Here is a 24,227-nt window from a genome sequence, read left to right on the forward strand (position 1 = left end):
TTCTGTAAGGGCCCTTTTTTTCTGACCACATTTTAAACGCTGATATTCTCCAGGGCTTTTCTCACTATGCTTCCTCTAGTCTAGATGATGGGATCCCCCACAGTCTCAGTGGCCACCTGTCCCTGATGGACCCCACCCCCCAAACTACAGGTCTATCTGTGCCCACATTCACGTACCTACTAACACATCCACAGGCTCCGCAAGCTCTTCCCCACTCACAGCTGCTCTTCCTCCTCTGCCTCAGAGCAATCTCTTTGCTCCAAACTGTAGCACTACTTTGCGCCCAGCACTGGGGACAAGGTACTGAGCATGAGCTAGCTTCCAGCACAGGTCAGTGAAAATGCCCAGCCACCCACCTGGTCACCTGAGGTTGATTCCCTCCCTGTCTGCCCACCTACGCGGGCACCTGTTGCACTCACACCCACAGTATTCCAGCCCGGAACTGTGACCCTTTCCTCTCCATTCCACGGTTCCTGCTTCTACTGCTGCAAGAACCTCCTAACCAATCTTCCTGTCTCTAGTTTGACCCTCTCTATTGATGTCCGGATATTTCAAGACACCTGTTTGTTCAGGTCTCTCCCCTACTTAAAATTCCATAACTCTCAGGATAAAAGTTCTTTTTTTGGCCACAGAGCTTTCATGATGTGATTTCTGACTTTCTGCTAATCTTCCCATCCTCCCCTCATGCCACACCCCACATGTAGCTTTGACTCTATCCATATGAACCTACTGTGGGTATTAAGCAGGTCACACAATTACACACTTCTGTCATTTACCAATGATTTTTTCTCTGCTTAGAATGCATGTAACCCTCTTCTATCTTCTATCTTGATCCTCCAACCTCGGCTCAAGCCTCACTTACTTCAGAAACTTCCCCAAATCTCTAATTTGCAAACTCTTCCCCTGTGCACTTAGTATGCATCATATCGTATTGTATTTGTTATTCATAGTATTTGTTTTACTTGTCTTCTACTCTAGACTATCAGCTCAGTGACCTTATCTTATTTAATTTCGTATCCCTGTGCCTAATACAATCTTTGGCATAGGGTACATGCTCCATCCAAGTTTGTTAAATAAATGCATTTTTTGAGCATTCACTATATGCCTGCAGGACATCTAAGTGGTGAACGCCAAGCTAGGAGATTCACACATCATCGCATCTGACTGCAACTATTAGAAGGAAATTTTATTTCCTGTCTTTTATAGATGAGGCAGTTATGATTACTCAGCTAGGGTGACATAGAGGTGGGATATTATCCAGGTCTGTCTTGCATCCCTATCCCATGACAGCTTAATCAAAATTTAAAAAGTTACAAACCATTTTAAATATACATATGTATTTATAGACACACACACACCAGCAGCTATTGTAGGCTTCTGGATTGTCTCATTTCATGTGACTATAAATTCTGTTTGATATAACATCAGGTAATCAAGTTAATCTTCAGTTAAGAGACCAGATCAATAAACATACCCAGCAAAACGCATCCCATAAAACATACCTACACTCAATCCCTTCCCTCCCCGCACCCGCCCGCTCCCTTCTTCCTCATCTTTTCTGCTTGCATCTTTTCGGTGGCGTCTGAGGGCAGAGAGGAAAGGTGGCCCCAGAACACTGGGAATGGCTTTGGCCCTGAGCAACCCAGACGTTTTGTTCCCCCAGGCAACGGCGACTGCGCGTGCGGCGAGTGCGAGTGCCGGAGCGGCTGGACGGGCGAGTACTGCAACTGCTCGGGCCGCACGGAGCCCTGCGTCTCCGAGGACGGCGCGCTCTGCGGCGGCCGCGGGGACTGCGTGTGCGGCAAGTGTGTCTGCACGAACCCTGGGGCCTCGGGACCCAACTGCGAACGTTGCCCTACCTGCGGCGATCCCTGTAACTCTAGACGGTAACATCTCTCCCTTCTTCCGTGCCTTTGTCTCTAGGTTTCACGATGATCGAAGTTAGGGCATTTTATAAGCTCGGACCTCAGATGGCTTTTGCTGGGGTGGGTCTCCCAGCCTCCATCAAAGCGCTCAAGCCCAAGGCCTCTGTGCTCATCAGCCTCCAAAGGCTGGCTGCCTGTCACTTGCCTTTTTCTCAGCCCTGATTACCCAGGACCACAAATGTCACATTTCTGCTGGAGACCAGCCCCAGGAAGCTGAGCTGACGTCCCACACTGATAACATCAGATCGCCTCTCTGTGACGATATCAGCCACACATAAGGAAGGTCCTGGAGGTAGACTGGCAACACCCACACAGAACCTCTTCACGGGTACCAGACAAGCTTCTTTCTTATCTGGAAGTTTACAGCCGCCCTTACTCATTCATTCCTGTCCACAGACTCCTGGAAACAAAGAGAGAGAAAGACGATCCTGACTCTTTCCTTCCCTCCTCTTACCACTTACGCCCTTTGACACCTTTCTCTGGTCGTCATTCCACACAGCTCTTGTGAGCTGTATTTTCTTTTATACCATATGAACAACAATGACAAAAACACATTTTCCTATTTTCCAGTTAGAAAAATCTATTTCTTTGGTAGGCAGCTAACTTCTTGATGGAAGTGGGGTGACGTTTGTAGGTCAAGTGAGGCAAGTCTCCAAACTGGCCGTGTTATGACATCACAGGGTATAATGGGTGAGGCAGCAAGCACGCTTTAGCAGTTGGTATTTTCATTAACTCTGGTACCCAAAGTGGTGACCTTTGCATTTACCATGTAAATGAAGAAAGAAAATCAATATTCGGTCAGTTGTTACTCACCATTCAGGTGTCAAAACTTCTCTGTCGCTGTGCCTGGGAAGATACCAAGAAAAGCATGGGGACGTGGTTAGACTTGTTTGAATAGAATTTAACAGAAAATGTTTCTTTTATTATGCTTCTGTGTCATCTCTGTAAAAATGATTTGATCTTCAATCTGGTTTATGAGATAGGAAATTAACAATTCAAACTAGTTCATATTTGAGGAATCAGGTAGAGTGATCTCCTTGGTGTTTATGTGACTTTTGAGATGAGTCCATTCTTCCATTTATTTTTTCATGCATTCATTTATCAAATAGGTAGTAGTAGGTACCTACTACATGCCAGGAATCACTTTAACAGGCTATGAGCATGCAGTGATGAATGAAACGGTTACAGTTCCTGCCATGGCAGGTGCTGAGAATCTAGTGGGAAAGGTTGATATTTTTAAAAGTGATTATAATGACATCTGGGCAGACAGTTATAACAGGGGCTAAAAGGGTGCTGTGGCAGTATATGGCAAGAGATAGGGCTACCAGACTACCTTGAGCGTCCACAGATAAGATGCACAGAGGCAGAGGTGTTCTTTTTTTAAGGACTTTGAGAATCTCCGACAGTCCCCTACAAAGCCGCTCCAAGTAAATATATGACCTAGATCATGCAATATGCTTGCAAGGCAAAGGCAACTTCCAGACAGGCTTCTATCCCCACTCCCATAGGCTTCTAGGAGATTGCTGCTCTGAGCCCCTCCTGCAGAGGAATTCAAAGGCTTCCGCCACAAGGGAGCTAACGGGTAACATTCAGGAAAGGCTTGCCTCCAGAAATGCAGTTTCAGCTGAAATTTGATGAGGCATGAGTGGCGGTAGGGAATATTTCCTAGAACTTAGGAGGGTGTACATTTTCATGGCCAGAGAAAGAGAAGAGGCAGCATGATGCGGGCACACAGTAAGAAAACTTCTGCTGTTTGGGGTTACTCCAGACACTGTCTGTAAAGTGATTTGCAATGCAAGATGAGTTCAGGGTCTAAGTTTTACTGTGCTGTATAGAAATCACTAGAGAAGCTTAATTCCTGGGCTATGTTCTTGGAAATACACTTTTCTGACAGTAGCAATCTTTTATTAAAAAGCCTGCATTAATGAGGATCCAGGCTGTAATCCTCAGTTTTTGAAAATACCCCTAGCAAGGCTTGGACTCATTTAAAGGAGTTACAGAAAAGTGAATATTTATAATAGTCATTCACGACATATGTGGATTCCTAGAATTCTTGTTAAGATACAGACTATTTCTGTTAAGAAATTCAGAATTTGTCTAGTCAGAATTCATATTTAAGCACCACAAACCCTTCTGAGGAAAATTTAAAATGAAAACAGCTAAATCAAATACCAAAATAATTTTTGTTAACAACCAATTAGAAGCAATCGTTACAGATAAATGATAGGAGCTATTATCAAGGACGGCTCAGGGGAACATTGATCACTGAGTACAATTCGGAGAAAGACAGTTTCCTCTTGGACATCACCCAACTATCCTTCTGAAAGTAACAAAAGGCAACATCCTCTATGAGACACTCATATCACACAGACCACAGTAACCGCATTAAAGCCGTATCCCAGCTACATATCTATGTTCCACCGTTACGACTGATCACCTCTGTTGAATAATGTTTACAGGAGCTGCATCGAGTGCCACCTGTCTGCAGATGGCCGGGCCCGGGACGAGTGTGTTGACAAATGCAAACTGGCTGGTGCGACCATCAATGAAGAAGAAGGTTCTGCTTGTCTGAAATTGCTTTCCTTCCCTTTACATAAAAGTTCCTGGGAGGCAGAAACTCAGTGAAGGGTTTTTCAGGAGCTTGATCTCATTTGTACCAGGGCATTCAGTACACTCGCATTACTTTTTAAGAGTAAATGCATTCCATTAAGTTTAAAATTTGATAGTTTGGGATACAAGCAATTTAAAGTCATGGCTATTCTATCTGACTTCAGCTCTGTCAGCAAGGTCACCTCTGTTTAGTAAATGCAATTGTACAGAATTGTAGAATGCATATGTCCTTAATTAGAAGAGAATTGAAGAAATAGCTAAATATTAACCCCTAAACCAGAAATTTTCCTCTAATATCTGAGCCTTATTTCAAGATAGGACAAAGCGTGCTGTGTCATGAGTTCCTGAGACAGCCCTCAGACACGGGCACTCCCTGGTTTGTGGCCATTTTTCCTTCTCTCCCCTTTGTACTTTTACTCTCAACCTTCTAAACAGGGACATGACTCTCCTTAATTCACTGTAGCCTCACCTCCAAAATACAAGAAGGGCCTGTTACCTTTAACTGCTAAGCAACCTCTGCTCTTGTTGCTACCTGGCTTTGTGAAATTAATTACTTGAAATCAGATTCTAATGGCAAAATGTCATCTCAAATATTTAAATAGGCTGTATTTTAGCTGGGAAGGCCATTTAAAAATAATCTGTGAACTCTCAAACATAGGAAATAACTGGCTCCTCCTAAAGGGACAATCTGGGGGAACTTGTTTTTCCATCATCGCGAACTCTGCATTATGCTGCTCAGATGCAATGGGCTGCTCTGTGGGCATTAGAGACACGATCGAGATGTATCTCAGGCAAAGTGGAATAATCAAATGATAATTTATGACACTCTAGAATGTGTATTTTGAATAGATGGAATTAGAATACAGAAATTAGTCCATTTCCAAAGTGGAATAAGTTAGTGACATTTATATTGCTCTGCAAATGTCTTACATTGTTTCAAACCTGGGATTTCTGACTGTGCACAGTTAAATAACCCTATAGGGAGGGGCATGATTAGTCTTCATAAAGCCCCTCAGCTGTGCTTTTCTGATGACTGAAGATAAATATGCCAAATAGCCATAAATTGGACAAGATGGTGTGTACCTTACACTAATACTGAAGGTAAGATGCAGGAAAAGCACTTAGTAAAGCGGCATCTGTGGACCATTCACATTAGTAACTAATATGGAGTCTTAGCAGATCCTTCTGGCTTCATTTCCCAGCAAACAGATAGGATATTTACCAGGTGTATCCAAGAAATGACTAAAAATTGCAGAAAATGCCCTGCAAATTACTAGAATTCAATCACTAACGGCGTGGGAAATCTAACGTGCTGTTGGAAAAAGAGGAGTGAAACTTAGAAGCATGCAGGGAGTCACTGTATTTATATATGCAGTTTTCTGAGTAGATGGCCATAAATGCCTGGATTTGAAAGAAAGAGTAGGCTAGGTCTCAAATGGCATTTAAAATATTTGCAGGATTCTTCTTGTGTAATTGACTAAATTATCTTGAAAATAAGGGAATACAACTATTTCTAACTCAAAAGTTGCATATAATAAATTGCTAATGCCATTGAAAGCACTAATCTTTATGAATCTGAAAAAAAAGTCAGCCTATGAATTAAAAAGCCACTTTTTGAATGAGCCTTTTTATAAGTCCTATTTCAATTTATTCACCCACTTATGTTATTGATCATATCATCTTGAAATTATCACAGCATATTTGCTCTTACACAGGGTCTTTTATCAGCCCTCCTTCCCCCAGCAAGGACATGGAGAAAAAGTAAAATAAGCAAAACTTCCTAATATGAATAAATTGTTCCTCAACTGTGCTGTCTTGACTTGTCCAAGCACATCTAAGGACATGTGGTTTAACTTTATTCATTGCATTTAACTGAAAGGGACATTTTTAATTTACCCCAGTATTCATGTACTCAGAGCATTGTTACTCAAAGTGTGCTCCATGGAACACTAGCTCTAAAAGTGTTAAATGGAGAAAAGCACCCGTGGTCATATAAATTTTGGAACTGAAAAGCTATGCCTTTAATTTTCTTTGCAGGACTTTTGAGAGTTGTTATGCACATGAAGTTAAATGTGCATTGTGAATTTTCAAGAGAGGCACAGGGAAGAATTAGGGTAAAGAGGAATTCCCAAACTTATTTGACCACAGAACCCTTTTTATTCCTGAAAGACTGTTTTTCTCTGAGAACTATTGACTTGGCCCCAGAGTGGAGGTTTTAAACGCATAGGGATGGTACAGACAGTCTATATTTTCCACATCCTTCCTGGACTTTCCTATACCTGGCCTCCTCACCCCCATTTTCATATTTCTTCCTTTTCTAAGTATGATTTCATGAGCCACCTGAGATCTTTTTTTTTTTCATTGTATTATTCTAGAACCACACTGCTGACACTCAGAAAGGTGAGTAAAAAAGAAAGGTCCATTTCTTATGAACAGCAAAAGAAAACCTTAGCAACTAATTATGCAAATCTCCAGCCCAAGCTGGATCCTTTCATTGCACATTCAATAACACCACTTTAATTCCCAAACACTACAAAACAGGCTCAGTCTAGAGTCCCACAGTCATGAAAAGGAGTGGTGAAGTAATTAAAGCAAGAAGGGAGTCATGACTCAAAGGTCATATTAGCAGTTCCATTAAAACTTAAGTAATCCTGGCCAAGTAAATTAAGCCTCCCTGTGCTTCAGAGTAGCTATTTAAAAGAAAATAACAAAGCAGGATTAATATTACTGAAAGGAGTATTATAAGCCGTGCACATATTTCCTGAGAATAAAATGTTCCATTAAGTAAGTTCGACAGGAACAGAGTGGGTGTGTGCTGCCATGTTGGAGAGGGAGAGGGAGGGAATAAAATCACTCAGACAAGAAAAGGCATGTTCCCCAAGACTTAGTGAATCCTAGTTAACTGGAGTAGTGTGATAAAGGAAGTGCGGTAAAGCCCTCCTGTTACTCCATCTAAAACTGACCAAAGTATGAATTACATAAGCAGTGCTGTGAAATAACACAAATTTTACCAGTCAAGAGTTGCCCAGAGGTTCCCAAACCTCTTAATCAGTTACCTTATTAAAAAACTATGAAACAACTCACTAAAATACAAGCTCCCGGGCATACCACTGACCTCTCGAATCAGAACACCCAAGGCTGGGTTCCTGCAATCCATACTTTCAAAGATGGATTTCAAAGGTGATTCAGTTGATCGTGAACATTTGGAAATGACCAGATAAGAATGATTTATAATTAGAATTCTTGGTATACTTATATATGTAGATGTTTCTAATGAATTCAGAAATAATTTGTTCCCTTGAATCTGTCATCTGAAATCTTACTAATAATGCTAAATGTTTCATTAGCCCCCATTTTCATAGATAATACGGGCATATCTAACAGATCCTGACATGCAAAAAAACAACTTAATATTTCTATCTGTCCATGGCTGTGGCCTGGTTGAACTAAAAATAGACTATAACTTAATTTTTCTTTGTTAGAATCAAAGGAACACGTGTAGATTCTGTCTTATTAAAACCATTTTATTTTTAAGCTAATGAGAAAAGTTAGAGGTCTAGCAAAAGTAATAATCCACTAGCAATCTAGTAATGTCTAAGATTATCTGGGACAGTCCCAGTTTTAATATTCTAGCCCAATGTGTCATAGTACATGAATATTGGATTACATATTTAAAAATTTTAGGTTGAGAGCAAACAGATTCCTGAAAAAAAGAGTTTGTAAGAGTATCATTAAAAAGCCTCCCACTTTGAAGATAAGAAAACTTTAAGCAAGTTTTTTTTTAATTAGGAAAATGCTACATAATTTTAGTACAGGTGTCAGAGCGCTGAAATTCCTGAAAAACAGTATTAACATCTCAGATTGATGGTTTTACTATATTTTTACTTCCTGTCATGACATTCATTTTCTGCCTCTTGAATAAGCTCAGCGAGAAAAAAGTTCTATTTAAAAGAAAACTGGATTATGTTTCCTTAAAAATCAAGAAATTATACCAAATGGTAGGCAACTGTCATTCTGAGTTCCTTTTAATCTAGGATTTACATTCACCCTGCTGGTCCCTGAGCTACAGAACACTTCAACCTCTGTTTCCTAATATTAATGTATCCTTACTGTCTTGACAGTGCACGGCCAGCCATCGTGACTCTGCTGCTGTGGGAAAGGCCCCTTTAAAAGTATCGGTATCAGACTGGAGCATGTAGTGTCTTTCTGGAATGTAATCCATGCTTCCTCCCAGATGCTCAGCCAAGAAGAACATATGGGCCCCTCCATTACCATAATCAGGGCCATTCTGTTCCCCAAACAACTGAGTTTACTGGCCTTAAAGTACTTCCACTCTGTTGAAATCCTGCCCCCATCAGTCCGATAGTTGCATCTGATGGTCGGTCCTGATTGACCACACCTGGAATTGTTCTTCTGGTATCTGACTAGAAACTGAAACCTCATTTGGTGGGGAAAATCCTGTCTTTTCTATTCCCATTTGCATATTCAAACTCATTACTACTTTGCTTTAAAAATAATCTCTTCTGAAGTCTCATTTAACCTAATGAATGACTCTTTTACTCTGCAGATTTTTCAAAGGATGGTTCTATTTCCTGTTCTCTGCAAGGAGAAAATGAATGTCTTATTACATTCCTAATAGCTACAGATGGTGAAGGGAAAACCATCATTCACGGCATCAGCGAGCAAGGTGGGTGGCATGCCTTCCATTGCCATTGGTAAGTGATACTACATGGGAGTGGAGATACCAACCAGAAAACACTTTGGGTAGCTTGCTGGGAAAGACATTTCCAAATTTTTGAGGAGTGCTTCTACTTTCCCATTGATTGAACAATACCTGTCGAAAAGTCTGACACGTTCCAATGTCTCTTATAAAAACAAAGGAACAAATGAGCGTATTTGTACCCATCTCCCCAAAAGCTGGCTGGTGAACTGTAGAGAGGTAGACCAATTAAATGCAAAATAAGCAAAAGCTGTATCCTTCGGAGAGGCTAACAGGGAGGCGCATAACCGTCTAAGGGAATGGATTTTGAATCAGAAAATCCTTGGCTCAAATTCTGCTCCACCACTTACTAACTGTTAGACATTCTGCAACATCTCGCCTGTGTCTCTATCTCCTCATCTGTAAAATGGGAAAAATAATAGTACTTTCTTCTAAAAGTTGACTGAAGGGCTAAGTGGAATAATATATATAAAACATGTGCCAGATCATAACCTTTAGTGGTGGGTCCTGAAATATTACTGAATCCACAAAAACATGGAGTAGCAAGTGAAGAAGGAAGTGACTGTCTCTCCTGAGGTGGGCTGCCCCCAGGCAAGTTCACTCTGGATTCAGTGAGGCTGAATAACAACAATGGATGGTTAGGGGTAAAAGGTTTTATACCAACCTTTATTCTCCCAGTGGCAGGCGGAGGGCTGGAATCTGGTCTGCCTTCTGGGGCAATCACAGGTCTCTCCACCACTGCAAAGTGCTGGGCAGAGCTCTTTATACAGAGTCAGTGATAGCTCACTGCCAACATGTGTGCGAGCCTGCACCTGCAAGCACTGCTCATGCACAGCAGGCAAGCAGACCAGGGGCAGGTGAGGATCCTGGCCATGGAACTTCCATTTTCCCTTCAGTGACCTATAAAGACAATGAGTCCATTGCTTCTGTGGATTTTCATCCATACCAACTCATAGAGTCAGCTTGGGACTCAGAAAGCTCTCTAATAAAAATATCATCTTTAGTGAAGGGGAGAGAGAAGTTTATATTAGGTAAAAGGAAAATAGTGGAAAAGGTACTTTTGTCAGTAAGCTTTTTAGTGAGTATCAGACTCTCCTAGGGAGTTTGTTAAAATGCCTCCATTCAGAGTCAACAGGCCTGGTGTGTGGCCCAGGATTCAGCATTTTAACACTACTCCAGGTGACTGTGATACAGGTGACTGTGAGCCCCCTGTCTGCATTCTTAGATACCCACCAGTCCCTCACATTTTCTGTCTTCAATTAATGTTGTGTCCCTACACCTTTCTGGCAGGAATCACAGCTGCATTAAATCAGACCTCTTCAGACCTTATTAGCAACCTCCACCTCCACCCCCCAAAAGCTTGGAACTGAGTTCTGCCCAGACAATAGCAGCAAGAGCAGGCTAGAAGGCAAATGTGTTTTGTTGTGTATGCTTGCTTATCAATGTGCTGACAAAATATTAAATCCTGAATTTCAAACCAAGAGTATCAAACTGCTGTTACTTAAGAGTGTAAAAAGCAAAGCAATCCAAAGGTAAGTTCAAGACATTGTAAACCAACCAAGAAAACATGAATAAAAAAGTATCACTTGCAGTGCTGAGTCAGGGAGAGGTAGTGACAGCTCAATACAAGGTTCAAGGTATGATTTTGTTCATGGCCTTGGTGGGCTGAGTGCACCTGGAGACTTGCTCTTGAAAATCTGTAAATCAGCTTCTTTGAAATGCATATATAAAATGCACTCTAGAGACCACTGGTTCAGGGAACTTATGGTGCATCCTGCTGTACAATGAAGAATTACTTGATGCAAAATACTTGTCTCCTCATTATCTGCTTTATAAAGTCAAATCCTTCAACGACTCCCCCAGCCCTCTGTTTGTGAGCATGGCGGTGGGTGGCTTTAGCAAGTTCTCCTGAAATCAAAGTCTTTCCTTATTATAACATCAGTTCCATTAGAAAAACGAGTTCCAAACAACAAAAGTGAATTCCAGAATAGGGTCTGTTTTTAATTCAGGGGCTTTTGTATCTAGTTGGTTTCATTTAGATTTTTTATTTTTTTCCTTGGTGAAACATGCCTTTGGCTGACAAATGCTTCCTCACTGCTGAACTGTTGGGGTTTTTTATTCTTTTATTCTTTCACACCCCGTGGGTGACATATCAACATGCCATCCTTCTGAGAGCACTCAGATGCCCTGATGCCTTTTTATTACAGCTTTTTATTCTCCCTGTGTTTTTGTACAAGGGAAAAATTACCTCCCTGAGGCTCAACAGAAGTCACCTGATGGCTCTAAGGCTGCTTCTTTCCCAGCAAATGTTCACATCCATGTGGAGCTCCCAGGGGCTGTCAGGGCAGAGCCCGCCACACCCCAGGAGTCCAAGCCCCTCCCGCAGCAGGAACACCAGAGAACCGGGGAGGCTGGAGGCATGGATAGAAAAGAGGCAAAATGTGAAAGGAGGAGGCAGAGATTAAGGATCTCCGGGCCCTCCAAAGAAGTTGAAAAAGAAACCAGGGAAGAGTGACCTTTGGGGGTACGCAGGAGTAGGGAGAGCTGCGCTCATCTTTTTTCTCACATCTGGAGAAATTTTCAGCGGGTAGGAGCCACATGCGTAAGTGCCGTGGTCAAGGAATGATAGTGGGTGAGGCTTCCTGGCAGGAATGCGGGCATGGGTGTTACACCCACAGGTTCCAGTTTGGAGGTTCAGGGCCCTTGAGGTCTTGGGAATAGAAAAGGGGGAAGAGTGTATTTGTTGTAAAAAATTTAAATAATAACAATAATAATGTAATAGCAGCTCTCATTTATTGAGCCCTAGCTTATACTATATCCCAGGTGTTGTCTTGTATGTTTTATATGTATTAATTTAATACCCTCAACAACCATAAGCAGGTATCGCTATTATTGCCATTTCACAGGTGAGGAAGTTGATGTATAGAGGAGTTAATTTGCTAGGTCTTGCAGCAGTTAGGTAGCAGCGCAGGTTGGGAAACTCTTGGTAGTCTGGCTTGGAGCCCAGGCTCTTAACTACTAGGCTGCACTGCCTCCCACTGGCTGTATGATCACAATAAATCTCTGAATCCCAAAAACATGTTCGATCAGCATGTCCAATGGAAGTGCCATGCAAATCATGTAATTTTAAATTTCACATTAAAAAGCAAAACACGGGTGAAATGAATTTTATCAATGTTTTATTTAATCCATCATATCCAAAATACTGTCCTTTCAACGTGTAATCAACATAACAATTACTAATGAGATATTTTACATTTTTTTCACAAGTCTTTGAAATCAATGTGTATTTTACACCTAGTATGCAACCTAATTTGGAAGAGTCACATTTCTAATGCTCAGCGGCCACACTGACAGACGTACCAGGTTGGCAGTGTTAGAAACTCAGGACCTTAGAATTAGGTGTGGCACTAGCAGGGACTTGGGCAACTCAGGGCTGCACATAGAGATGGGACCCACATTCCTCTCCCACCTAGAAATATGGCTTCAGTCTGAGCATCTCAAGAAATGCTCAAGGGGGTATGAAAAGTGGAGATTTCTCTTGTATAATAACTGCTCTTCGGATATTTGGGCCAAAATCTTTTATGAGAAATGTATCATTCCCAATGACTCAAAGTTCTTAAAATAATTATCTCTGCCAGCCCATCATACTTGTTTCTCTTGTTCCTCCTTTATTTCTTCCCTACTGGAGAACCCTCCTAATTCACATTCTGGCTGCAGGGTCCTAGCAAGCTTCATCTTGCTTTGAGCAAGAACATGCAGTCAAGGTTGTAGGCAGTATATATTCTCAGCGGCATGCACCTGCCACTTTCTTTGAGGAAGTGTTGCTAACCTGTTAGAAGCAGCCATTGTTCATTTGCTATGCAAGAAATAGTCTTTAGATCTTCATACTGTAATAGATATTTCATTAGCTCCTTTACTTATTTCTGTATAATTTCCTTACATGTTTTATATGTCCAAAAAACAGAAGTGTGCAAGGCCAGGCATCATACTGCTAAGGGGCCCTTAGTCTGCTCAAAATCAGATCAGCCATAGATGCTTACCTTGAAAGCAGTATGACTAGTCCTGTGTGTATAACTCTCCTTATTAAATATCTGAAAGCAATAAGAGTTAGGATAAACTAGGCATGATTCATTTCCTCCCCAGATACCACAGATTTGCCTCACTTCTTAAAGAGGGAGGCAGATATTTAATGATAATTTTAGGTGGGATTTTTTTTTTCTACAAGAGCAAGGAAAAAGCTTAATTATAATGTTTCATTGTAAAATTTATCATCTCCCAGGCATATTGCAAGGATTATTAGTCATTCTGCTGTCAATGAGGGAAGGTACTGTATAATTGTGAAATTATATTAATATCATCAATAAAATCAAAATAACATTGCACAGGATGTTCAAGTTGAAAGGACTATACAAAACATCTAGTTTCCCAACTTCTCTGAAGATTAGAATCTATTGGGATGCTTTTAATAGTAAAAATGTGTGGCTCCATCCAAGACCCTGATTCCAAGACACTAATTCTTGGGGGAGGGGGTTTAGGAAGCTGTGGGTTTAAAAAGCATGAACACCAGGGCTTAATCTTATCAGAGGGGAAATTAAGGGAACATGCCTTTGGTTTGAGGGCTCTGGGGCTCAGAGGAATCAAGGGACTTGATGGATTTCAGACAACTACTGTACATCGGACAGGAACCAAGCCCATTTCTCCTGAACCCAGTCCAGGAACTTTCCAGAACACCAGGGCACTGCTTCAGAATGAAAATAAAACTGAAAGCAATGCCTGTTTTCTGTGTGTATATATATGTATGTATGTGTGTGTATATATATATATATATATATAGCAACAGCAAGCAGTAAACTTTTCAGAGGGTATGTCTAGATGGTCCATGTTTCAAGAAAATCCATGCAAAAGTAATTATGTATGTGTGTATGTATATGCATGCACCTTCCATTTCTACTTTACCATATGCCCAGAAGAGACCATCTTTTGTGATTAAACTATAGTCTCCTTCATGGTATTAACTATTGTATGTGCAGTAATGATCACTCTTTTGGAGTCTGACCCTTCCTTAGTAAGCCATTCAAGCATATGTCCATTTGCTTTGAATAACCAACCTCTATTCTATCTTTTGGTCTCCTTTGAAGGAGAACAGCTATCCTTTAACAAATAACTCAATTTTTTTTTAATTCAGTAAAACAAAAGATGTTACTATTTTCCCTCCACTGTAGAAAAAGTATGGTCATAAATTTTAATGAGAAATGTTTTCTCTCTCTACATCAAAACATTAATTGTACCATCTTCTTAATCTAATTTCATTTCCACAGACTGTCCAAAACCTCCCAACATTGCCATGATCATGTTGGGCGTTTCCCTGGCTATTCTTCTCATTGGCGTTGTCCTCTTGTGTATTTGGAAGCTGCTGGTGTCATTTCATGATCGGAAAGAAGTTGCCAAATTTGAAGCGGAGCGGTCGAAGGCCAAGTGGCAGACGGTATGTGAACACTTAGGGACCAGTTCTTGTTTAGGGGAGAACGTGCCTGTGGCAGTGATGGAAAGTCTGCTTTCTTCTGCCTGTCGTTTTCCTTCTCTAGTCCTTTCACCATGTCCCCAGCGGCTTTGGTTTCTGTTCTGCTCTGAAGACCAAGGAAGCTCCGTCCACTCTCTGCGGCGCAGATGGCCCTCCTGGCAGACATTCACCTCTCAGTGCAGTGGGGATGGCCCCCACTCTGAAGAGTCTCAGGAGACTCCTTATACAGCTCCTTTGGGACCCCCAGGAAGTACACTTAATCCTTACCACCACAAGCATCCCTCAGGCCCCATTTGATAAAGCACAGGTGCTGTATCTAAACATTCCCCCAAATCAGTTAGCTTATAGCTCATGGAATAATGTTCATGAGTCGTATGACAGTTCATGCCAGTTTCCAAGGAAATCCTCATTCCTCATCATAGGTCACAAAGCCAAGCTGAGGAGACTTTCTAAATGCCATCCAGTTAGTTTTCCTGAAAAACGTGAATTTTAAACAGCTACCTGAAAAAGAGAGGCCCCAAAGTATCGACCTTTAAATATATGTTCAATAAAATGTATGTGTCTCCTTTTCACAGCAGGCAAACACAAAACAGGATTCTGTTTCTTTTCCACAGGAGAGATAATTACATTTCTAGAAGCACATAGAAACAGTTTCATGGTTTTAATTTCATCTTCTCTATCTCTAATGGGGTGTCCAGCTATCTAATAGCAATTATCTTACCCTGCTGATTCTAAAAACAGTGACATCGCTGGAGAGAAGAGAGGAAACACAGGCCCCTTCGGTTTCATCTGCCCCAATAAGTTGATGTTAACACTTTCTCCCTAAGTCTATAGTGACATCTTCAATTCCTAAAGCACATGAAATTTATCTTTATCTTGATAAGGGATGTTTATCTCTTATACTGTTATTTTGAAGTAACCTTAATATATGGTGCAGGATAATGGACAATGAAATTTTCCATCTACTTTATATTCTCATTAAAAATGCCTTTAGATACAACAACCAAATGCAATGTATGGATCTTGTTTTGATCCTGATTCGCATGGTCCAACTGTAAAAATACATTTTTTTGACAACTGGAAAAAGGCTAATATTGACTGGGTATTAGAATGATAACAAGGAATTATGGTTATTTGTATTAGGTATGATAGAGGCATGATGGCTCTCCTAGAAAATACCCATATTTTGTAGTGAAAGGAAATGAAGGCTGGTTTGCTTTGAAATAATTCAGCTGAGAGAGAAGAATAGCTGAAGCAAGTGTGGCAAAGTCTTGATATTTGTTGAATCTGGGTGATGGGTGCACAGATGTTGATTATACAGTTTTCCTCTTTCATGTATGTTGGATTTTTCATGATTAAACAAAACCCTGTAGGAAAGTAAATTATGGATTTGCAATGGGGATATAATTTGTCTATCTCTAACAAGGTGAAATGTAACATGACTGACTAATTTGGTTACTTAGAGCATAGTACCCAGTCCAAAGTGTTGGGGTAGTTAACTTCCCCTGAATCCCCCAGCCACAGATGTTGTTTTTAATTCTCACCAACCATCAAGCAAATGCCTGACAGTGGTCCTAAGGGCACCCAGGCAGAAGAATGTGTTTAAGTTGGCACACACAGAAAAACAAACAGCAGAAGTTATTTTAACAACTACCAGCCCTATGAAGTAGTCTTGATACTCGCATTTTGAATGTAAGAAAACTGAGGCTCAGAGAGGTTAAGAGACTTCCCACTGCTGGTCCATGGTGGACCGAGATCCTAATCTCAGCCTCTTCTTCCAGGCACAGCCTTGGCCTTCCTAGAAATAATAGGCAGGTATTCCTCAAACAAGCATGTGGCGATTATGTGATTTGTATCTACTAAGTAGTACACTGTAATGTGCTCATACAAAGGCACGAATACTGACAAATGATTAATATCTTTAAAATAACATTTCAATTAACAGTTAACGTCCCCAAAACATGAACTGTTTTCCCTCAGGATGTAGAACATGACTGAAATTCAAATGCAGAATTTTTGCTGTTTCTTCTTCTAAAATGGATAAAAAATATGCATTAAACAGACAAAAGCATAAGTGAAAAGTATTATTGTTAAACTGAGTTTCTTTGAATAACAAATGTTTGATGTTCTTTACTAAATAATAAGTGGATAGTAATTATTCACTTGGATGCAAAAGAGGTTTAATTCAAATTAGTCAATTCAAATTTCACTAATATAGCCTTTCAGGAAAAAAAAAATGTTGCTCAGAGCATCCATTTTGGTGTCTGCAGTTTGGTTCAGTTTTTATTTAAAACCTATTTCTTCTTAAAAAGCTGAATTTGATTGGTCTTCAAACCCTGGGGACCGCCAGAGCCGATAGGAGTAGTTGGATCTCCTGACCCACAACCCCCCATTGGGACTCTAAAGGTGACAGAGCTCAGGACAGAAAAGAGCTTCATTCTTGCCTCTGAAATATTTTATCATAGCCATAAAGATAGGTTATCTTCTATTACACTTTTAAAAATAATTTCCCCATCCATATTATATATGAAAACACAAAGGGAAGATATTTCAATTCATCTTTGATTGGATATTTTTTTTAGGATGACAAGTCATTAACTAGAGGCAAAAAAACATTCAGTCTGACATTTCTCACAGTCTTGGATTGATTTTGTACTGCGCTAAGCACATCAGGTCAGCTTTGGGCAGTGAGGCAATCATTAAGAGGGCTGTAGGTCGTGACAGAGAGCTTTCTTATCGCCACTTTTTCAAGCGTTAAAAATGTGCCATTGCATTTACAGAATTCACAGCCTAAATTAGCACCAGCAGACACCTGGTCACCCCAGATGATCGGGGGAAACCCAACCATGCCCAGAGGACCACATACTTAGGTCTAAAGACGCCGGACCCAAGCCTGTGTCCCAGCAGTAAATCCTCTGCAGGGTGGGTGCTGCTTGCATGGCACTAGAGGAGGCAATGCTGGACATTGCCGCATTTTCTCCTGCAAGCTAAACCTGGGTTGAGCCTATAGGCAGGAAACACTACTGCCTCCCAAGAATATATACTTGCTCTTTCTCCACCTTTAAACTCCTATCTTATTACCCTCCTATCATGGTAGAGTATGCTTCAACCATTGCCCTCTATTAGCATGCCCAGGCCCTACAACTAGCTTTGCAAGAGAACCCCCATATCCCAAACATCATAGACCTGAATAAATGAAATGGTTTCAAAGTACAGAATGAAAACTGCCCAAAATTAAATATTCAACAAATGTCAATGACATAACGTTGTGTTCAGTGAGCTGCAACTCCTTTACAGTGCATACAAATCATATTTAGTGTGGGATGGGTTTGACATGACATGGCATGGGGCCCTTAAGAGTTCCTGGTCCTGTGAAGGTCTGACCTGGTCCTGCTCACACCCCGTTTACTCTTTCAGTGTCTTTTCTGTTACCTAAGTCTCCCTCTTCCTCTAAGACAGTGTCCCTCCCATCACCCCCAGGCTGCACTTCTCATTTTTCCCATCTTTCCTCTTGCATTCCTTATTCTTCTGTAACCAACTTTAAGTTAGTAGCCTGTCATCTCTTAAACTTAATAGAATTCCATACATGGTTTTTGTTTGCCAATGAGCCTCCACCTGCTTCTAAGACCATGTCGGTCTGCCCCTCACTCTCTAGTTCTTATTGCAGAAGGACTAAATAAGGACGGAGGGTCCTCGGGATGATCTAGGCTGACCTCAGGAGTCAATATGGTGACTTGGCCTTCATTTATCATCCACACCAAGGAACCTCTTTTCTATTGGTCCTCGCTACTCAGATAAAATCTCTCTCTAAAGGCACATGAACAAGGGTAACATGTTACTCAGCCAGAGGCCAGGCCACTGGCTCTGGGAAAAATGGAAACAGGTGCAGGGGGGAGTCCTCACAGTGAGGACACCAGGGCAAATCTAAGAGCAAACATGTGAGAGGCCAGAGAATGTTTTTCAATTTTATTTACTTTTTCTGAGAGCTGAGAGAAATGTACTAAGAAGGCAAATACAATTACGTTTTTGCAAATCTGTGCTTAGAAATTGCTACCATCTCTACAATTCATGGGGTAAGGAGATCAAAGTATAATTCTAATACTTTGGAGGGCCAGAGATGGTACCTAGATTCCCTGCATACTCAGAAATGGGCTTAGAGATGTTAAGAGTACCAAAAACCTGGGGAAAATATCTTTACAACTCTCTCCAGGACCAAAAAGAAAAGGAATTGCAAACGTGAAGAAAAGTTGGAAATAAAAACTAATAAGATGGGGCAGCCTTTATTGAGCATGTACTATGTGTCAGGCACTGTGTATGTCATCTCAAGGACAGGGTAGGCCCTTCAGTAATCCCTCTGATAGATGAGGATGCCAAGGCTTGGACTTGCCTAAGTAAGGTCACATGGTGGAGCTGCATTTGAAACAAGCTGTTGGAAGCCAAAGTAGGTGAGGTCAACCCTGGAAAGCGGGAGAGAACAAACTGCACCTTATGCATTTGTCTTGTGTCTGCCTGGAACAATTAAACCAAAGGAGAGAGATTGGAGGATCAAGCTTGGTGTTTCTTCAAACACCTACAGAGCCATGGCCTTTCTGGTGCTGGTGACAGTGCCTAGAGACACGTCTATAGCCCAGACAGCACAACTGCATTACCCAGGCATTGCCACAACCTTCCCACCACCCCAGAAGCAAAGCCATCCTGCCAGACCTGCCTTGGGACCTGCCGTCCTGCATGAGCCTGGCGTCCCATTCATCAGGGGCTTGTGCCTCTGTTATTCTGTAGTAAGCAGAAGGCACCTAATTCTTATTCTATCCAGAGCAGGTGTTTGCTGTCCTGGGGATCCTTCCTGCCTCTCACAAGCAGCTAGTTGTCACTGCTTCTAAATTGCGATCTCACCTTAGCAAGATGATTTGTGTGGTTGAATGCCTCTCACCAGCAGCATGCTTCTTAAACGCAGACACTCTGTTATTCATCTTTGTAGGTTTCTACCAGTTCACTTTTTCCATGTTTTACTTTCTACTTTATACATTTCACTTTGGGTCTCCTATTGGCTCTTCTGTTCATTCAATAAATGCCGTGTGCCTACTATGGGCTAGGCACTATCTTTGGCAAAGATAGCCGTGAACAAAACAGCCAAAGTCTTGTTTTCCATCTGTCAATTAGTGCCTTTCCGAAAAAGGTAAGATTTTTAGGATATACATTTGGGACTGGTTCTGTTTATTAAAAAACATTAAATGAAGATATATAAAGTTTAAATTGCTAAAAGTAGAACATATCAAATCAATCAGAATTATTCAAATGGCTTTCAAGTTTGAGCTTGACTCTTCTTCCAATTTGTAGCGTACAATTATTTAGATATATTAAAATCATGTCATGACAAAATGTACATACTTTCATTTGATCCTTTTTTGTTTTTTTAGGGAACCAATCCACTGTACAGAGGCTCCACCAGTACCTTTAAAAATATAACCTACAAACACAGGGAAAAACAAAAGGTGGACCTCTCCACGGATGGATAGAGCTACTTCAAGCATGGGAAAATGTCTGCTTCACTGATATGAAATGTTAATGCACTATTTAATTTTTCTTTCTTTGTTGCTTCAAAATGAGGTTGGTTTAAGATAATAATAGGTCATTTGGAGATCAGTCATTCTCTGTTTGAAGGTTAGAGACTGTGTTGGCAGGTTCAAAATAATCAAGAAGAGAAATATCCTTAGCAAAAGGGTGACTTTGGGGATCACTAGAGGAATACTAACTCTGTTGGATTAATGCCTCAAAAAAAAAATCACCAAAATGATTCATGGGTGCCTGATTTGCATTTGAAAAATGTTTGGAATTAGAACCTCATTTGTTACAGGAATACAGCTACCTGGAGTCTTTGTCTCAGCAAAGTCACAAAGTCCACGTGCTTATATTACATACTCTCACTTCACAATTAATTCTAAATTTTTAGCAAATCTACCCTTTCCTAAAGGAGGATTTTTTTTTAATCTATGAAAAATGAAATGTTGACTTTTATTTCAGCTGAGAGGATGAAATTCTTCCAAAGATGTCCTAAATGTAAGAATGAAAATGAAGTGTTAAAATTTCTGTGGATTTGTATGTATTGAAAAGTATGGTACACAAACAAGTATTTTATTTGTTTTGCATATAAAGAAGAAATAGTTTATAAATTAGGACGTCACCAGTAGAAAAATAAAAAATAAAAAATTGCTTAGATTATTAATTAGCTAAAAAATAAATTTCTATACTCAATTTCCCTCTTGACCCTGACTTTTCAAACTACTACTTCTCCCATATTTCTCAACCCATTTTTACTCAGTTTCACAGTTGTCTAAACCCTGTGACATATGAAAGTTCTGATTTCTTATTAAAGTTACTGTAAATGGTTAATTTATTCAAAAAGAGCTCCAATAATACAAAAGGAATGTGGGTTGAACAAAAAAAAACTTTTACATGGTTTTAAATGAAACCCATCCAGAGTACACAAGTCTGTCAAGAGTAATAGGCTGTTAAAATCTACATTCTTCTTCCATTTGCATTACCTAGCTGGCACATTTCAGTTGCATATGGCAAATATACAACACATACTTACTTTAAAAAGTAGGCTTTTACTTGTAAAATACATGTGGGTAATTAGGGAGCCGTAGGTTGATTGAAGAGATGGACTGTATAGAATATTATTTCTTATAGTCAATACTGCTTTATAAAGAAGCATTTTCATCTCATTGATCCTCAAAAAGAAACAGCCTCAGAGGGTGTGTAAAACTGGCCCAGCACTAGGTCTTCCGGCTCCTTGCCATTTCTTCTACCCACAGGATGAGGCTGATTCTTTTGTCAGTGAAATGACTGAAGGATTTTGTAAGTTAAGGGATAACGATCATTCACTTGAAAATGTACTGACACTAAACAGATAACATTTAAACGACTGGAACACAGGTGAGGCTTTGTACTTCTGTGCAACGTTTCAGTACCTTTGGGTAAATTGTAACGTGAAGCCTTTTCCTAGGTGAATGGTTCCTTATGTAGGGCAGGCTTCACGTTTATCCACGGAAATGGCACGGAGTAATCTGTGATAAGTTTCTTTGATGCTACTGGATAGATCTGTACCCACTTGGTCACTTGGAGACTTTTGTCTTCTGGTGTCTCAATAACTCAGGTAAATCCGACACTGGGGGAGTACACAGCTATACTAAAAGAATTACTCAATAAGCACGTTGGAAACCTGAAGGGCTGATGTACCCAATGTCCATGCTCCTGGCCGAAGCCCGGCGTCTGGAGCAAACCTAGAGCAAAAAGGAAGTTGCAGTACTGAAGACACAACAGTAGTATTCACCTCCATGTGGGATATTTTTGTATTGTTACTGGAATGGGATTTTTAGAAAATGTAAGTTTCCTTTGTGTGTATATTGGGGAAAGTAGAGAAGAATCTGCTATTTCTCTGAATTCTGTTTTGACCCAAGGCTGGACCTTGAAAAGGCCAAAACATTAATGGTAGTACTTCTGTTCACTGAAGTTATGTTACTTGGAGTTAAAATGGATTTTTTTTTGTAAATTGTTTTAATGTGTTTTGTGTTGACGTAAATAAACAAGGTAATTTAAACAATGATCCTTAGATGGATGATAATTCCTTTTATTTACTTGCTACAAAACCCTCTTCTTGGATTTCTGGGTCCCTGTGTGACCTGCTCTGACCCCCTTGCTGGTCTCAGTGCGGGCCCAAGGAGAAGGGCAGGAAGGGGCAGCTCCCCGAGGCAGCAGACAGCAGGGAAAAGGCTGCAATTTGCCGCATCGCTACACACATTGCAAGGCCTTTTAAAACAGGCCTGGACATTACCCTATATTTTGTAAAATCAGGGGTGGTGCTATGGCCTGATCTGTGGTCCCCACCCTAAAATTCGTGTACTCAAGTCCTGACCCCTAGTACCTCAGAATGTGACTGCGTTTGGAGATAAGGGCTTGAAAGAGTTAATTAAGTTAAAATGAGGTCATTAGGTTGGGCCCTAATCTACTATGTCATGTGTCCTTGTAAGAAGAGGAGATTAGGAAACAGACGTGCCCCAAGGGAGGACTGTGTAACCCCAGGAGAAGCAGACACCTACAGACCAAAGGGAGAGGCCTCACAAAAGCCAGCCCTGCCAGCACCTTGACCTGGGACTTCACCTCCAGAGAGTGAGAAGATGAATTCCTGCTGTTTACGCCCCCGCCGGCGGTCCTTTGTTGCGGCTGCCCTGGCAAACTAACCTGGTCGGGTGGTGCAGGTCCTCTGGACATCCATTCAGTAGACGTCATGGTGCCACACATTTTCCAAGTCAGGAAAATGAAGCAGAGGGAAACCAAACACTCACAGGAGTCAGCTTAGAAAAGTCCTTTTCTTAGGAAAACCCTTTCCTTTAAGAACGACAAGGAAAGTCAAATCAAGGAAATCTGAGACAAACTGTTTCTTGTAGTCCAAAGGCCAGATATCTGGAAATCCAGCAACAGTGCCTATTTTGAATAGCGCTGCGAAACTTCTAAAGTTTTCCGTCTGCAAGATGGAAGCAATGCCTGTCTCTTCAAACACCGTTAACAATCCCTGACACAAAGTAGGGGCTCAAACATTCCTTCAATCGCTACTTTTGAGTACCTAGAATATGCCAGACACTGCTCTTACGATAGTGGAGACAAAAATGAACAAAATCATCAGTTTCTGTGCTCCCAAGGTCCTGTGCATCTCTCCAGGGAGAGAAGATAACGAACCAATCAATCCACAGTGTCAGGTACTGGACCCAGGGTGCGCCCATGCCAGCTGCAGCCAGCCCTCCCGTCTCCCAGGTCTAGGCTGGGAGTCACCCCAGCACTGACTCATACGTTCCCCTTGTAGCAAAGCCCCAGCATCCACCTAACTCTTCGGGGGTCGGGGCCACAGCAAGTCCTGTGCTCGGGTCCAGAGCGGCGGTTGGATCCAGGTGATGAAGGAAGCAGAAGTTTATAAGGGGAATGCCAGGTTCAGTTGGTCTGGGTGGTCACACACTGAGCCAGTAAGGGGAGGGGAGAGGAGCAAACAGCTGACCTGGCTGGGCTTGGGGGAGAGCCAGGGCAGATTGGGAAGGTCGAGAAGAGGGAGAAAATAGTCCTTGGGCAGCAACTAGGTGTGGGCGATACTGAGAATGAGATCTGCGGGGGCGGTGGGGGTGCGGATTGGCTGTTCATCCTAATGTACTGGTCCTTTCGAGCCCTTGGGGCCCGCTCAGCCCTGGCTAAGGCGGCCTGCAGGGCTTCCAGGCGAGAGCAAGCAGGCCCAGCGCCACAGAGGTTTCTGCTGAGGGCCCACGGGCGGGTTTCAGCTGGTTCAGGTTTCCCCTTTAAGACTGTTCACCGCTGCGCTGTAGGGCAAACCCTCACCTTCTGCTCTGCCCCTTCCTCTGTTTGCGAAGGAAGGTGCCACTCTGGCCTGCCCCTGGCAGGGTAT

General features: G+C 41.5%; 1 protein-coding gene across 4 annotated transcripts in view; it reads left to right on the plus strand.

Moving 5' to 3' along the window:
- Positions 1-22,385, plus strand: part of ITGB6 (integrin subunit beta 6) — a 114,997-nt gene extending 92,612 nt beyond the window's left edge. For 2 of the 4 annotated variants that reach the window (XM_057505501.1, XM_057505500.1), the window contains 5 exons: positions 1,664-1,886; positions 4,385-4,482; positions 9,103-9,222; positions 14,577-14,743; positions 14,844-16,903. In XM_057505501.1, coding sequence (XP_057361484.1) covers positions 1,664-1,886; positions 4,385-4,482; positions 9,103-9,222; positions 14,577-14,743; positions 14,844-15,272 — 1,037 coding nt within the window. In that variant the 3' untranslated portion in view covers positions 15,273-16,903. Of the gene's footprint in view, positions 1-1,663; positions 1,887-4,384; positions 4,483-9,102; positions 9,223-14,576; positions 14,744-14,843; positions 16,904-20,196 lie in introns of those variants that run through there. The other 2 variants (XM_036884251.2, XM_036884254.2) reach the window with 1 other exon arrangement.
- Positions 22,386-24,227: the final 1,842 nt, after the last annotated feature.

The sequence above is a fragment of the Manis pentadactyla genome, chromosome 8, assembly GCF_030020395.1.
Source record: "Manis pentadactyla isolate mManPen7 chromosome 8, mManPen7.hap1, whole genome shotgun sequence".
Taxonomy (NCBI): Eukaryota; Metazoa; Chordata; class Mammalia; order Pholidota; family Manidae; genus Manis; species Manis pentadactyla.